At 37.6% G+C, this 16,667-nt stretch overlaps 1 protein-coding gene across 1 annotated transcript in view; it reads left to right on the forward strand.

The window, feature by feature from the left end:
- REV3L (REV3 like, DNA directed polymerase zeta catalytic subunit) overlaps window positions 1-16,667 on the forward strand; it is a 115,493-nt gene that overhangs the window by 67,970 nt on the left and 30,856 nt on the right. The window contains exons 13-18 of the mRNA XM_053973713.1: window positions 1,668-5,859; window positions 6,233-7,212; window positions 7,782-7,864; window positions 8,901-9,026; window positions 10,611-10,803; window positions 13,205-13,316. Of these exons, the coding sequence (XP_053829688.1) occupies window positions 1,668-5,859; window positions 6,233-7,212; window positions 7,782-7,864; window positions 8,901-9,026; window positions 10,611-10,803; window positions 13,205-13,316 (5,686 nt within the window). The remainder of the gene's footprint in view (window positions 1-1,667; window positions 5,860-6,232; window positions 7,213-7,781; window positions 7,865-8,900; window positions 9,027-10,610; window positions 10,804-13,204; window positions 13,317-16,667) is intronic.

Genomic DNA, 16,667 nt, shown 5'->3' on the forward strand with positions numbered 1-16,667 from the left:
TAGATAACCACAGCAATTCTTCTGTGTTCAGTGGCTAAAACATAGTTTGCTTTTTCTTTTGTTTTTATAGGTATAATGGTAGGATTAATAAATTATTTGATGTACTGCTAATATGATATGCTTTTGTCAGATATACAATTTTAATTTCCTTATCTGCCATACTTTCTCATTTGTTGTAATAAGAGGTGCTGCTGGCTAAAGAGACTGATTCTTAAGTAATTGTTTAAAGTTGAGCATATTTTAAGTATGTGAAATATCACGTCAGCTAGAAAGCATATTACTCTCAACTGTTACATTGATTTCTTATAATAGGACATACAGTAAATTCAAAACAGATCTCAGTCCAGGTCGTCTAAATTAGAAAATGCCTATCCACACATGAATCTGTGTCCATATAATGTGACTGATAAGTATTTTTGCAGTTTTTATATCTGAATAGCAAGGTATTTTCCAGGTGTTTGTTGACACCACCAAACTCCCATTTTCTGAGTTTTCAGTTAATCATCCTCATTCGTTCTGTGGACTCCTACCTTCAAAGAATAATAGGCAGTGTCTCCCAGCTGTGTTTCACAGCTCAGGGACTCTGTGTATGCATTAGAAAATGTTACTAGAAACAGATTGGGACTTCCTTTTATTTTTCTCAGCCAGCAGCAAATAAATTGCTAAGCTGAAGGCAGCATGAATCTAAGATGATCCTCAAATTGGTTGAGACTTTGAGAGTGAAGACCCAAAGGGTCCCCAGTCTAGTACACCAGTGTGCAGCACATGCTTCCAGGTCATGTAGCATGAACAAACTTCTGTGTGCCAGGTGCTCTGTGGTAGCTGCCTCTTTGCAGTGGTACAACCTCTGACAAACTACTTGTTCAGCAAGGTTATGAGCAAGCACACGCTTGTTAATTTGTTACCACGTCTCTGTACATACTTATCCTGCAATACATGTGGTGAAAGTATCACTGAAAGAGATGAAAATCAGGTACCATGTGATGAGTCTGCACAGGACAAATTACCACAGCACCTGCTGGTCTCAGATTATGTGGGAACATCGATGCATGGATACGAGTCCAGAACCGAACGAACTGGTGCAAGCTTCTTGCATGAACACCTGAATAGGTGCTGTATTGCTCTGCTATACAGAAGTGCAGGAAACTCCCTATGTTTAGTGCACAGCATAGTTCATACAAAGCCCTTGCCATGTTGTGAAACTTTAGCTACTTTAGCTTTCTGTGCAATGACCTTTCTGCATGGGGAAGGTCATCTAAATAAGATTTTTGGTTTTCAGAGCCAATGAGTATACATACTTCTCAGGGACAAAGCAGGGTACAAACTTTTCTAGAAATCAGTCTGTTTTTATAGAGTCGTCTGAAAGTGATTGTGAAGCCTTCTTTCAGAAAGCCAGCATGAAATCTCTGACAATTGTATGCAAGTCTGCCATTAAGGAATAACTGACCAAGTGCCTGAGACAAATGTACTGACAATGTGATTGTGATAAAGGAACTCATGTAGTCAGGGTCTCTAGTTGTCATGATGATAAATGTAATGTGATTTGCAAGAGTTTTATTTCTTATTTGGATGGGAAGGCTTTCAGGAAAATACTATTAAAATTTTTAATGCCTTAGGTTATTTTTTTACAGGAAAACTAGAACAAAATTGCTTTTCTTCCATTTCAGACAATCCTTTGAATAATGAAAGTTCTCGAACTCACTCGTCCATCATTGCAACAAGCAAAATGTCTGTAAAGACCTCAATCTTTCACAAAGATGCTGCTACACTAGAACCCCCATCTTCTGCTAAAATTACTTTTCAGTGTAAACACACAAGTGCCCTTTCTAACCATGTTTTGAATAATGAAGATTTTGTAGAAGACCTCTCACAACCAAACACAGAAACAAGACCTGAACTTTCAGTCCATTCTCTTACAAAAGAAAGCACTTACTCAGCCAAGTACCCAACTCCATTCAGCAATAGTACCCATGCAGAAAACTCTCACAAAGAGAGTAACAAGAAAGATACTCTCCCAGTTCCTTCATGTGGAAATAATATTTTTGACTATGAAGATGATATTTCATCAGTGAACAGACCAATACCTAGTAGGAAGTACATTAGCATTAGAAAGGCTGAAAAGGATGTCTCTTTTTTGCATGTGGGCCGCCATATTGGTGACAGCATGTTGAATAAAAATTTATATAACTTTTCTGACATGAGCCACTCCAAAGGTAAAATGTCCTCTGAAGTAAATGAAAAATCCAGCAGTGCAAGTATAGATAGCTTTTTTCCAGCAACAGCTACAGAAAATTGTGAATTGGTATCTTGTTCAGGAGGCAGTCGAACTGTGGTACATTCACTTGAAAATAACACTGAGGAAGGTGGCCTTAATAAGCTTAAAATTAGGTATGAAGAATTTCAGGAGCACAAGGCGGAAAAGCCAAGCCTCAGTCAACAAGCAGCACATTATATGTTCTTTCCTAGTGTTGTTCTTTCTAATTGTCTCAGTCGACCACAGAAGTTAGCTCCCGTGACATATAAATTACAGCAGGGCAACAAACAGTCCAGGCTGAAACTGAGTAAAAAGAAGCACAGTTTTATCAATCGTCAGGAGCCTGCGACTGCAAATGATGTTGCATCAGTGAAGGAAGGCTGCTATACACAAGGTAATGCTTGTGGTAACATTCCTGATAAGGATAGTGCTTTACCTAGTGACTTAGTTCAAGTTCCTCTTGAGGCTTTTGAAAACAAAATGCCTACAAGTACTGCTAATTACACTGACTGCCAGTTTGCAGATGGATCTCTTGAAACTGAGCAGTCATTTGGACTGTGTGGGAATAAATACACGCTCCGAACAAAACGGAAGGTAAATTACGAGACTGAAGACAGTGAATCGAGCTTCGTCACACACAACTCAAAAATTAATCTACCTCAACCAATAGAAAGTGTTGAAAGTTTGGATGGGTCTCAGAAGTCTCGAAAGCGTAGAAAACTTTCTAAAAAATTGCCACCTGTTATTATTAAATATATTATCATCAATAGATTTAGAGGGAGAAAAAATATGCTTGTTAAATTGGGTAAAGTAGATTCTAGTGAGGAAAGAGTGGTACTCACAGAGGAAAAGATGAATTTATATAAAAAGCTTGCACCTTTAAAGGACTTTTGGCCAAAAGTTCCTGACTCTCCTGCAACCAAATATCCTATTTATCCACTAACACCAAAGAAAAGTCACAAAAGGAAAGCAAAACATAAGTCAACCAAGAAAAAAGCTGGAAAACCACAAAAAACAGGGAGTACAAATATTAAAAGAACTTTATCTTTCAGAAAAAGGACTCATACAATTCTTTCTCCTCCTTCACCTTCCTACAGTGCTGAAGCTGATGACTGTGACTATAACTATAGTGATGTTATGTCTAAGTTAGGTTTTCTTTCTGAGAGAAGCACAAGCCCAGTAAACACATCTCCACCTCGCTGCTGGTCTCCCACTGATCCAAAAGCAGAAGAAATTTTGACCAATCTGGACAGAGAAGCTTTATTTAGTAGGGGGCCCAATATCTACAACAGCAAGACTGTTAATACTAGTGTAGGAAAAACTAGTAGAGCAAAAACTCAGGTTAAGAAATGTAAAAAGAAATTTGCTAGCCCCACTGTATCTACCAAGAAAAAGAAAAAGATTAATCAGGTTGATAAAACACCAGATGATGGAAAGAAGAAACCTAGAACAAAACAAAAAACGGCTGAAAAAGCATCCTCAAGAAGACGTGTTGTATTTAAAGATGAAAAAGGAAGTAGTCGCTCTACTACAGAAGTCAAATTTGTGCTGAAGCATCAAGATCCTCATGAGATTTCTTACAACTCTGTCTGCTCTCAGCCACTTCACAGCCTCAAAGACAGTCCTCTTCCTGGCTATTCAGCTGGATATCTGCCGTCAGCACAGCTCCCTTCAGCTGATGCACAAGGTAATTCATCAGGCTGTTTTCACTCACTGATGGAACTTGATAAGCCTGTAGATGCACAGTGTTTGCCTGCTCCACGGGAAGATCCTCATTCATCTTGTGCATCTACTCCCGTGGCATCTGGAAGGGAAGTACCAAAAATGAGTGCTCAAAGGTCCAGGACTCATAGTGCTATATTTAGAATGAAGGATTCTGCTCTCATTCAAAACATATTTGATCCATCTCATCACTCAACTCACATGACACAGAATGCTCATATCTCAAAAGATAAGACTTCTCCAAAAGCAGAAGAGGTTAAAAATTTGCAAATCAGATATTTGCCACCAGCTGGGAAATTAAATGAAACTCGTGACTCTCTGGACACAGCAAAGATGGATCAGTTACATACTACTAACTATTTGCATTGTAAAGATAATAATCAACAGCAGATTTTTTGTTTACCAGAGGTGTCCAAGCATTCTGATCCTTGTTCTTCTATTCTTAAGCCATCTGAGGAAAACCCTGGGCCACTTCAACTGCCTAAGACCTGTTTTGTAACATCTTTGAAGAGTCCAGTGAAACAGTTGAATTGCGATCAAAACCAGAGAGGATTTATTTTGGATATGTCACATTTTAAACCAGAAACCACAAAACAAAGGCCTCTGTCAGAAGCAACCATGCAACCAAAACCCATCTCCCAGTATAAAAACAGGAATATAGTGGCCCCATCAGCATTTGGTGAAGGACAGTCTGGTCTGGCTGTTTTGAAAGAGTTGCTCCAGAAGAGACAGCAGAAAGCTCAGAATGCCAGTATTGCACAGGAGCCATTGCCAGATAAACCACAGCTGAGCAAGGGCATACCATGCCCTCTTGAACAGAATAAAGCCATCAAAAGGTCACGGCCAGTCACATCATCAAGAAAATCTCGTTCTCCCAGGAGCACAAAACCTAAAGAAAAAACAGCAAAACTTGCAAAAATGGAATCTTCAAGCCAGCCTATTACTAATCGCATTGATCATTCTGTATCTAATGACAGCCCCATTTTTTTTTCAGACCCCGGTTTTGAAAGCTGTTACTCACTTGAAGACAGTTTATCTCCAGACCACAATTACAACTTTGATATTAATACTATAGGGCAAAGTGGATTTTGCAGTTTTTATTCTGCAAGCCAGTTTGTCCCAGCAGATCAAAATTTGCCCCAGAAATTCTTGAGTGATGCAGTTCAGGATCTTAGTTCTGGACAAACAGCAGAAAGTGACTTTCTATGTCATAACGACCAAAAACCTGAGGAAGAAAAGCAACATTCTTCAAGCACAAACAAATGGATACGGTCTGGTTCCCTGAGCCCTGAGCTTTTTGAGAAGACCTCACTAGATAATAGTGAGAACCACTGCCATAGTCAATGGAGGAAGACCATTCATTCTTCAGCTGCTAGATCTAGTTTTATCGATACCTCTTGTACCCAAGAGACTGAAGTCTGTTTAAATGAAAAATTCAAATTGAATAGAAATACAGTAAATAAAGAGAGATTTCTTAATCTTTCTCAGCCAACCTGCTCGGACTGGATTCAAAGCCACATTAGAAAAGAAACCACTTTTGAACCCTGTCAACCACTAGATTCAGTTAATACCTCTTTTACATCCTTATTGTCATCACCTGATGGTGAACTTCTAGATGCAGCTTCTGAGGATTTAGAATTACATGTTTCAAGAAACAATGAAGCATTAACTCCAACTCCAGATAGTTCACCAAGATCAACCAGTTCTCCATCACAATCAAAAAATGGAAGCTTTACACCTCGTACTGCTCACATTCTTAAGCCTCTCATGTCCCCACCCAGTCGTGAAGAAATCATGGCAACTTTACTGGATCATGATCTCGCAGAAACAGTTTATCAGGAACCATTTTGCAGCAATCCTTCAGATGCTCCAGAAAAGCCAAGGTACTGTATTAAATGCTTTCCTGTCTACATGTGATTGTGATTACATTAAATTTAATTTATTCTGGTAACTGTTTATGCTGTTATATGGCACAGATATGTGAAAGATCCCATCTGATATACGTCCATTTGAAGTTGAAAATTACTATGCTTCCAGTCCAAATACCCATTTTCTTTCATGATACTTTGGATTTTTTATTGCATATTGTTGTAGTAAGTGGGAATGTGCCTTCATGGTTTGTAAAATAAAAATACTGTCCATGGGAATGGCATAGTGAGAAAACTAGTTAGTAATACTCTGCTTTTCTATCATCTGGAGGACTGCCTGCAATGCAGTTTGGAGTAAAACGGTAATTCAAACTATTTTTCTTCACAGAGAGATTGGAGGGCGGCTTCTCACAGTGGAAACCAGACTTCCAAATGACCTCCTCGAGTTTGAGGGGGACTTCTCATTAGAAGGTCTGCGACTCTGGAAGACTGCATTTTCAGCAATGACAGAAAGTCCTAGACCAGGATCTCCTCCTCATTATGGTCACTCTACTGTTAATAAAAGAGAAAGTAATAGCCATAAAACTAGCGAAGACAAAAAAATAGTCATAATGCCATGCAAGTGTGCTCCAAGCCAACAGCAAGTTCAGATATGGCTTCATGCCAAAGAAGAGTATGAACATTTCAAGAAATTGCCTAAGAGTCATTCTGCTGAGCTGGCAAAGGCAGATGAGAATTTCAGCTCTGCAGTATTGTCTGAAGAGAAATCTACAGAAGTAATAAAAGTAGCTAAAGATTTGAATTTGTCTAGCCTGGAAGATGAAAGACCTATAGTGCCTACAAAGAATTCTCCTGCCTCCTTGGCAGAAAATACAAAAATGCAAACCAAGGAAACCTGTGATAAGTCTATAAGCACCATAGGAACTTCTGTAAATACTAAACATGACATAGACTCTAATAAAACTTCATGTGCAAGCAAGACACACACTACTTCAGCTCTAGAACATGATAAGGAGGAAGAGGAAGAGGAGGAAGATTATTATGTCAGTTACAGTTCACCAGATTCTCCAGTGCTTCCTCCTTGGCAGCAGGTGGCATCTCCAGATCCTAAACAGTCTAGTTTAGAAGACACAGAGTGGAAAAATCAGGATATTATTTTGTCTTCTGTGGAAGGAAATGATGTTGGAAGTGCACAAAATTCTCCATGCACCCAAGAGAATATCAGGACATCCTTTGACACATCCCCATTTCCAGTTAATGAAGATCCTAGAAATTCTGAATCAATTTGTCTACACAGTACACCCATTGTGCACCGAAAAAGCCAAGATGGAATGCCTGAAATTCTTGGTTTTACTCCTTTATCTGCAGGTAAATCCATTAAGTGGTTCTAATAATATACACACAAATCTGAATTTATTTCTTTTGACATAATAAAAAAAAAATTATATCTCTGCAAAAATATATTTAAAAATAGTTTTTTAAAGGAAAAGTTCAGTGCATTATTATCAAAGTAACTATAGAACTATTGAAAAAGTCTAGAAGTGGAACATCCATTTGCTTCCTAACAGTCTCTAGTATCTGAGCTCTGAAGTGCTGGTTAAAAGCTTAATTCAGAAGTATTGCTTATTTGGGGGATTTTTTAATCTTGTTGACTATATTGCTTGTATTTTTCAAAAAAAATAATCTCAGTGTAGAGTGCCAGTAACATTGCAGTGTTCAAAATGATAATGATGTGAGGCTTTGTAACTTATTTATGTTCCTAAATGTCCAAATACCAAACTGTAGTAGTTGTGCTTTGGATTTGATAAAGAATAAAGCTGTATTTGCTTATTATTTGCTTGTAATGTTAATGAAATGCCTCTCTTGTTTCTTGCATGTTGTTTAATGCCTAGACAATACTATTGAGGCTAAGTAGTCTTTCACTGCTATGTTTACAGAACCAAAAGCTCAGAAACTGAGCCACAAGAGGGGAAGTAATACTGATGGTCTTCGAAGAGTACTTCTAACCACACAAATGAAGGTAAATTAATATTTTCTGTACAAATGTATTTTATTTTGCGGCATATACACATTTCCATTCTTTCTTCTTTGTTGTTTTTGCCCTTTGCTGTTAAGATCTTGAAAATACATTTAAAATGGTATGGTAGAAATGTTGTATAATCAGGGCACACTCAAAGTTAGGAAGAAATTTATGAGATCAATTTGGGGGAAGCGGGCATAAGTTGGAGATTGAGGATGCTGCTCTAGGATAGTGATATACTAATGAAACACTAAAGAGACACCGTGTAAAGATGTTTTGCTCTTTGAGTTACAACATCCTTTTTAAGTTCTGGTGTGATTTCCCTTTTTTATATACTAATACCCAGACCTGTGTATATTTATGGGTTTCTACATGTACCAGTTTTCAGACAATGTTCTAAGCATTTTCTGAAAACAAGGAGGGCAGTTTGTAGTGTGCCAACAGAGGAGAAAGAGGTTGGACTTGTTTTACTTAAACAGTGATTCTGCTCTCCCTGTTGGAACAGAATGGAAGGCTAGGTGCATTGCTGGAGTGACCCAGTAGTTTTTTCTTCTCAGTATACTGGTATTCACCTATTTCAAGGAGGTACTTTATGTACCTTTAATTCAGTGCCTTAAAAAGTAATGACTGAAACAGGGTTTTTGACAAATTGTTGCTCAAGAGAGAACAGAGAATTGCTGGTATCCATATCATCAGACTTTTTTTTTTTTTCTTTTTTTTTTTTGAGTTCTGGGAGTTTTTGGTTGTTTGGGAGCTTTTTTAAATATTTCAAACTGCCTCTTGCTTTGCTATGAATTAAAATTATTCCTAAAAGGCAGAAAGATACAACAGTTGTTTGCATGTTGAAAAATGAAATGAGGAGATAGTAAAAAGTTGGGGACTTTTTAGTAATTTGCAGTGTAGCATTTGCATTTTCATTGATAAATTTGTATTTAATCTTATTATTTAATATTACATATTATTTAATATTACATATGAGTTTAGCAACCTGTGTTTTCTCACTATCCTGTCCTTTTTTCTTCCCCTGCCTGATAAGAATCAATTTGCTGCCCTCGATGCTCCTAAGAAAGAGACTTCCCAGATTGAAGGACCATCTTTAAATAATACTTATGGTTTTAAAGTCAGTGTGGAAAACCTGCAGGAAGCAAAATCTTTACATGAGGTAACATTACTCTTACATGTCACTTTATAAAATTATAATTTATCAAGCCGATTTTATACTGAAATTAAAAGTCTTTTTCTCTTGGGTCCTTAAGTTACTTAAAAATTAATCAGTGTGTGATATCTGCAGCTTATAAGTAGTTATCTACCAGTTTCAGCTTGATGTCCCATGTCTCTAATAGAGAGAACTAGACTTTGCAGTATTTTGGTTGAGAAGATGGTAAACCTCTCTTTAAAAATAAGGGAAAAATCAGAAGGAAGAAGTAGTAAGTTTTGCATAAAAATATTACTTGAAAAACTAGTTGACCATAATTTTCATGGATTGTTTCCTTAAAGCATCTGGCAGCAATCAGTAAGGCCCTCCTGGTATTTCTACTTGTTACCTTCTGAACCTGTTGGGCAGTTTCTACATTTAACTAAAGGGTGCCTATCTCAAAGGTCTCTATATATTTAATGTAGGTGAATGTTTGGTGTGAGGAGAGGAATCCAAGTGCTGGAGAAAGGGAAGCAATGTAAATACAGTACTGCTGTGTTTGGCTGCTGACAGGGCAAGCAGTCTGTGTATATGTGCTCCTAGACAGTCTGCACACCTGGAATTAGCTGTTGGCCAGTTTATAGAGGAGATAGGGAGGATTGCACTGAGTAAAGGGCATAGGAGAAGCCACAAGAAACCAGTGATCCTGAGGAAAATGGAGATGGAGCTTTGATAGCAAAATTTCACTCAGTGATGTTCATAGCTATTTAGCATGCAAATCTAGAGGAAATCAGGCTGCCCCCAGAGCACCCTATGTACACAGAAATACTTCTAATTTTTCCCTCATAATCTGTCCAACCTCTCCATTAATCCACATTATGAGCAACATTATGCAAGAGAACAGAGCAGCAACATAGTGTTGGAACAGTATTAAATAATTCTGTCTTTACTGCAGAGTCAAAACTTGACTGTATATAGGGTTTAGCGTTTTCTAAATGCAAACCATTCAGCAAAAAGCTCTGGCAATATGATGTGGAAGTTCATTAATGCACCTGAAGGTAAAGTTAGGTATTCTTCCACCTTCCTGTAAGACTTAGTCTTCGTGCTTGTCTTGGGTGAGGAAGGGAAAGGAGAAGAAAGACCAAGAGTGATTCTTTGTTCTTGATCAGTTCAGAAATGTGATTCAGCTCAATATACAAAGGTTATATATATATATAACCTAATAAATATAAAGGAATAAATATACCTAATAAATATACAGGAATTTACAATTGTTGAAGTTGAACATTATCTGGTTTTTGTCTTACTTTCTGCTTTTAGTAGAAGAATAGAGTACTCAGAAACACATATTGAATTTTCATAACTGAGTATAAAGCTGTGTTTAATGACGAATCTTAGCTTTTTCCTAAGATGGTGGTATTTGCAAAAAAGTGAAATCCAAAGATGCATGGTTAATTACTTCTGTTAATTATCAGGTGGAACCTTGTAGTTACAATGTAATACCACCATATAAATATCTGCACTGTCCACATTTGCACTGATAAGTCTTCTCTCAATTTTTTTTAAGAAACCTGCATAACAGATTAACATGCTTGCTTTATTTGTTGCTAGGTCCAGCACCTTACCCTCATCAGTATGGAGTTACATGCTCGAACAAGACGAGATTTGGAACCAGACCCAGAGTTTGATCCGATCTGTGCTTTATTCTATTGCATCTCATCAGACTCAGCACTGCCAAATACTGAAAAAAAAGAAATCACTGGTGCTATAGTGATTGATAGAGGCAGGACACTCTCAAGCCAAGGTTCCTATTTCTTTTTTTCATATTATATTTTACGAAAATGCTATTTCATAGTAATCAAACAGTAGCAAGCAAAATGTAGTAGAGTATCTATATTACTACGTATCTCATTTAATTTTGTCTTGTTGAATGGCCATATTAAATATGGAGTTTTCCTGCTTATATCTTCCAAAGAACTATTGCATGGGCTGTAAACCACAAATAGCATTTGCGTGTGCAAAATATCCATGTTTGCCTGCTTGTGGACAAGCTCCTGCAGTGTTCTAAAAGTGTAAAGAGGAAAACCTGCCTTTAGTTTCCTACTCGAGTTGCTGGATAGCTGCAAGTAGAAAATGTTAAAAGCAAGACAGTATGTTTTATATTTTACTTAAGGGTTATTTTTGTGGTTTTATCTGATCCTTTTAGGATCTAAACAGGGGCCCTTATTCTATTGTACCTTTTTGGCTTTGTTTAGACCAGTGATACTCAACCTGTGGCTCTAGAGCCGGATGTGGCTCTTCATGGCCCTACAGGCGGCTCTCGCAATGTAGGCATCTGATCGGCGCTCCACTCTATCAGGCAGCGCGGGGAGCACTGAGCAAATGGACCAGCAGTGTGGGAGTCGCTGAAGTTCCCCCTCCCATAGGGGGAAAGAAAAGGAGCTGCTGGGATCCCCCCACAGGTAAGAGTAGAGATCACCTCCCACCCAGCAGCTGTGGGGCAGAATGGGGAAAAACTTGCCCTTTTGCCCCTTCCACCCCTCCACCCCACTCCTTCCTAGCAGCCAGAAGGGATTGAAGACAGAATGCTGCTGGGAGAGAGGATGCTGATGTGTCATGTCGTGATGTATCAATGTGTGGTGGCATTAAGGCAGCATTGTCACACATTGAAGTGTCATGATGAAAAAAAAAATCACACCATTAATACTTGATTTTTATGGTGCTCTACAACTCCATTTTATTAAGAAGTGGCTCTCCAGCTGTTAAAGGTTGAGTACCACTGGTTTAGGCTAGTAAAAAAAAAAAAAAAAAAACCCAAACAAAAAAAAACCTCAAACCAAAAAACATACCCAAAGTAGTCCTCTTTCTTTCAGGGTTTCTTTGGCAATGTGAATGTGTATCAAACCACAAAATACTGTCTAAAATTTCAAGCGTGGACAAAAACCTACCAAAAAAAATTAGCAATAAGGCAACAGCTTCTTCTTTTACCAGTGTATTTTTCAAAGTATTGTAGTTATTATATCATGTTAAGCTAAGTTCTTATTATTCTCAGTGAATTTTATTCTGGTGTTATATGCTTGTTACTATCTTAAAAAAATATATTTCTATTATGGTCCTAAGATTTTGCCACAGTATAGGCACTATGGCTCCCTAGGTGTGTGTGCCACTGATAGTTTATCAAGAAAAAGCTTTCTGTAAAAGGTCCAATGATACTTTGAAAAAACAAAGGTTCAGATCTGCTTTTGTTAGTGAAATAAAATGATGTGTTTAAATGTTATTGTGACATTCGTTGCTTTAATTGATGTGTGCTGTCAATACTTTCTTGGTTAGAACTTTTTGAGTTCCCTGTGGAATGACTTGACATTGAGATACATCTTTTTTTCCCCTCTTTTGTGTTATTATTTCTTTGTAAGTCACAGTACTCGTTTTAACATTTATTTCTGAAAGCACACTTTTCTTAATTCTTAAGATCTTAAGAATGTGTCGAAGTAGAATGCCTGTTAAAAACTCCAGTTCCTAAAATCTACATTGTCAATGTAACAGATATCATGCTACCTGTTGTGTAGAGAAAACAGAGTATATGTTGTGCATTATTCATTTAAAGAGGGTATTTTTAATATGGAAGGCAAATGTTGAGTTCCTACATGCATACAAATTTAGATGTTACTCAGACACTGTCAGTGCGGACACTGTTGATGTGCACTAAGTGAGCAGTTGGTCATGTTTTTCCATTTCTGTCAGTAACTTAGTGTGCTTAAAAAAAAGAACTATACTGTTATATAGCATTTTCATTCTGTAAGGCATTTTGCAAAGCACTACTCTGAGATAGCAACTGAAATTATGTTTTGCATAAATACAGTGTGTGAGCTGTCATATAGTCATTTAATATTTCTTATTAAAAGTAATTTTCCAGGAGTTGGACTCCTGTGCATGTAAAATAGTGAAATTTCTCATGAATCAGGTTTGTTTCTAGCTGAGAATCTGTGCAAGATAGCTAGTATGGAGAATTCTACAAAGTGAAAAGAAAAAATTATTCCATCCAAGAGAAACAAAATAAATCCATGGAATTAATTGTGATAATTATTAAAGATAAAAATAAGTTGTGTTCCATACTTCTTTTCAGTTGTATTCTAAAGCAGTATTGTTGACTGAAGTAATGAAATTCGTTCTAAATTGTAACAGTTTTTTTTACTTTTATTTTCTAGGGAGCAGAGACCAAGCCCCCTTGCTTACAAGATCTGGAGTTACAGGACTAGAAGTCAGTTACGCTACTGATGAAAGAACTCTTTTCCAGGAAGTAGTGAATATTGTAAAAAGGTAGCATATCTGTACGTTCTGCTTTTATTTTTCAGGCTTGGAACAGCAGATTTAGTTCCTTCAACCCTTGCCAGTCTTTCAAATACTGAATTTTTTTTTTTTGTTGTTGTTGTTGTTTCCCTCAAAGGCTTATTTCTAGAGTGGACAAGCATGGTGGTCTTTCAAATAAAAATACTTTTTGCTTTTCCTTTTCTCTGACAGCAAGAACATTCAGATCCTCCTAAGCAGCTGAGTTACTGTCTTGAAACTTATCAGCCATATCAGTAATCTTTCTTAACATGCAACTTTCCTGTTAACCCCAGAATTCATTACACATCTCTTTCTGAAACTCTCAGAATAGTAGATATTAAGAGTGCTGAGAGCTATAGAAAACCCCTCAGACAGGAAGAGTTTTCTAGGAACTCTGAGGCAAGACAGAAAAAAACCTGCATGGTACTGAAACTGCTGCAGTTTAAAATAAGGGTTCATTGAAAAATCAGTTTCCTTCATTAGTTTTGTCTTCTCTGAATGGAAATCCCCTGCTCCATCAAACTTGGAAAACTGCTGGTTTTCCCCATCTCCACCAAGGCTGAGAAGCCTGTTCTGGAGCCCTCTCGCCTGGTGCGTAGGTGGAACCACAGACGTCTCTCCAGACCCTACTGACAGGTGCAAAGCTGTAAAATTTCAAGGAAAACAAACAGATTTAAACTCTGAATCACCCTGCTGGAATAGAGGCACAAGGAAAAAAAACAAACTAGGCAGAGTACATTTGCAATTCTTTCTCTCTCCAACCAGAAAACCTCTGATGAGAAAGGCTTTGACCAACCCCATGAAGCCAGAATACAAAAAGAGTTGCTGAATGCAACCAGCACAGGGTGGGTCCTGACAGAGCAGCAGATCCCTGTTCAGAGAAGACAAAATTCAGGTAAGGAATATAATATTATTTTTCTCTTTCTTGGAAATCTAGTGCTCCATCAAACTTAGGAAGATTACTCAGAATGAGAAACTGACAATAAATGAAAAATTCTCCACCAGTTGTGTGGAAGTCTAAAAAGTGACAGAACAGAAAGAATATGGTAGAGAGACCTCAGCAGTTAAAGTACATGTTTATCACTGAAGATCAGAAGTCTTCTATATCTCTACATGCTGAAGGCATTACAGAACAAAAAAAAAAAAAAAAAAATCATGCAATTTTGGTGTACTTCAAGATGCTTATGAGATCTTCTCTAGCATGTGCTAGTGTATCTTTTTGATGCAGCAACTTCATCCATGAAGATTGAGTTAGCTGACTTGTATTCCTGGAAGACAAAAGATTTGATCTATTAATGGAGAGACAGGCTACTGTCATCATCATAGTCTACTTCCCTCACAACTCTAGAATAGCACCTCAGCTACCAGACTTCTGATGGACTCTCAAAAAAGATGTTTTTTGCAACTTGGACCACATCTATACTTTGCTGCTCTTTTTCCCCCTTTATTTTCTGTAGCCTGGGCAAAAAAAGGGGGAAATTTTGTTGGAGTTAATGTTTTGTATTTCTTAAGCACAAAACAAGTGTCTAGGCCCAGAGTAGCTTTAACTGAAGGAGGAAGTATGGTAAAATCATGTAATTAAGAAGTAGTGGACTGCAAAAGCTTCCTCAATGAGAAATGAAGAAGCAAGCAGCTTTAATGAAAATTAGTAATTATTTTTTTAAACATTCTTCTGTTTATCTTTTTAGTGTTATTTTTTTCCAGTACAAGCTAGGTACTTTGGCTGTTTTGGTAGATGCACTTAATAGTAGGTCTGATAGATTAGAGAAAGAATACTATCAGGCCATATTTAAGAAGCATTACCACTTGATCTTCATGGATCAACACTCAAAATCACTTCAATTTTCAAGCTGATAATTGTATCAGTATCTTATATTCTGATACATGCTTTAGGCTGGACAATAATAGGCTCTTGTGACTGAACAACATGCCCAACATGACTGCAGCCTGCTTTTGGTTCATGTTCTTGGCCTCCTGGGCAGCTGGAGGAAAAGGTGGAAAACTGAAATTCCAGTTCCTGGTATAATGAATGACAGACTGTCTGTTCACTCTTGATTGTCAATATCAGGAACAGACTTTATCAACTTGTTGGAGCACGGAACAGAAAGGATCTCAGCTGCATGAGGAATTATCTTATGCAGTCCAGTTTAAGAATTCTTGTTCCTATTTCTAGTCATTCTCTTAGTAGTTGGCATTATTCTTCCTCTTGTTCCATATATGTGAAATTGTGGAACATACTTATTTGTTTCAAGTTCAAGCCTTCTACTTCTTTCTGTTTAGGCCTTTTGTTTTCTTTCCATCCTGGCTATTGAAAATAAATAACTGTAACTTCTTGTCAATATGTGTAAACTCTGGAAGAGCCCAGTAGAAAATTCTGGGTCACTGTTTCCAGCACACAGATGAAGGACAGGGTGCTCCTGGAAAATTTGTAACTTCTGTAATACTCATGGCTCATCAGTGTCTTTGACTTGGTTTTTGTCACTGAAGAGTGTTTCCCAAACTTTTTGTAGCAGAGCTAAAGTTATTCTCTGATCACTGAGGATGAGCATTACTGCAGAAAGTTCTCTGGAATAGATGAACTGAAGTTGGATTCAGTTAATACCTTCACTGTGAGGTTGTTTAGGCATCCATGAAGTAAATACCAGGTTGAATGTTCTTCTGTGGATTAGTAGATGTTATCTCTGATTAACTCAGAGCCCTTGGCAAACAGAAATAAGTCATCTTGTGTTCTAGTAGACCAGAAGAAGACCTGGTTGTTTCTCTGGAATTGTGATCTGTGATTTCATCTATACTGAAAATTCACAGATTTGTCCAAATACTGAGTAGAATAATCACCTCTGTTTCTAGGAGATTATTACTGAGACTGACTAACCTGTGAAATAGAAGTACTTACAAGTGTGAGTACCAAAGTCTATACAGAGACAACTTTCATTTTGAAGGGTATTAGAATACTGAGGTTGAGGTTTGAGAGTCAGGAAACAGACAGAAAGGAAGAGCCACAAATATGAGTTTGGAGATGGGAGGGAAGAACAAACAGCACATATTTGTAAAAAAGAAAAGCATCATTAGATTGGTTTTTGGTACCCTGACAACTGTCATAGACTTTGAGAGGGAGGTGCACCTGCATAGATCCAAATTTCCCTTCTTTGGTGAGCTGTCCTTGGGCTATAAACCAAAAAAAAGGGCTTCAGCTCAAAACTGGCATAAAGCAGCTGAGAGACAACATCCTTCTAATCCTGTGCAGCTGCTGGGGATGTCCTAGAAGCAGAGATATCCAAGTTGTAGGCTCTCTGGAACTGTCAGAGGGGATTTATTTTTTTCTTGAAATTGAGCCTGGACGTG

The sequence above is a fragment of the Vidua macroura genome, chromosome 3, assembly GCF_024509145.1.
Source record: "Vidua macroura isolate BioBank_ID:100142 chromosome 3, ASM2450914v1, whole genome shotgun sequence".
Classification (NCBI taxonomy): domain Eukaryota; kingdom Metazoa; phylum Chordata; class Aves; order Passeriformes; family Viduidae; genus Vidua; species Vidua macroura.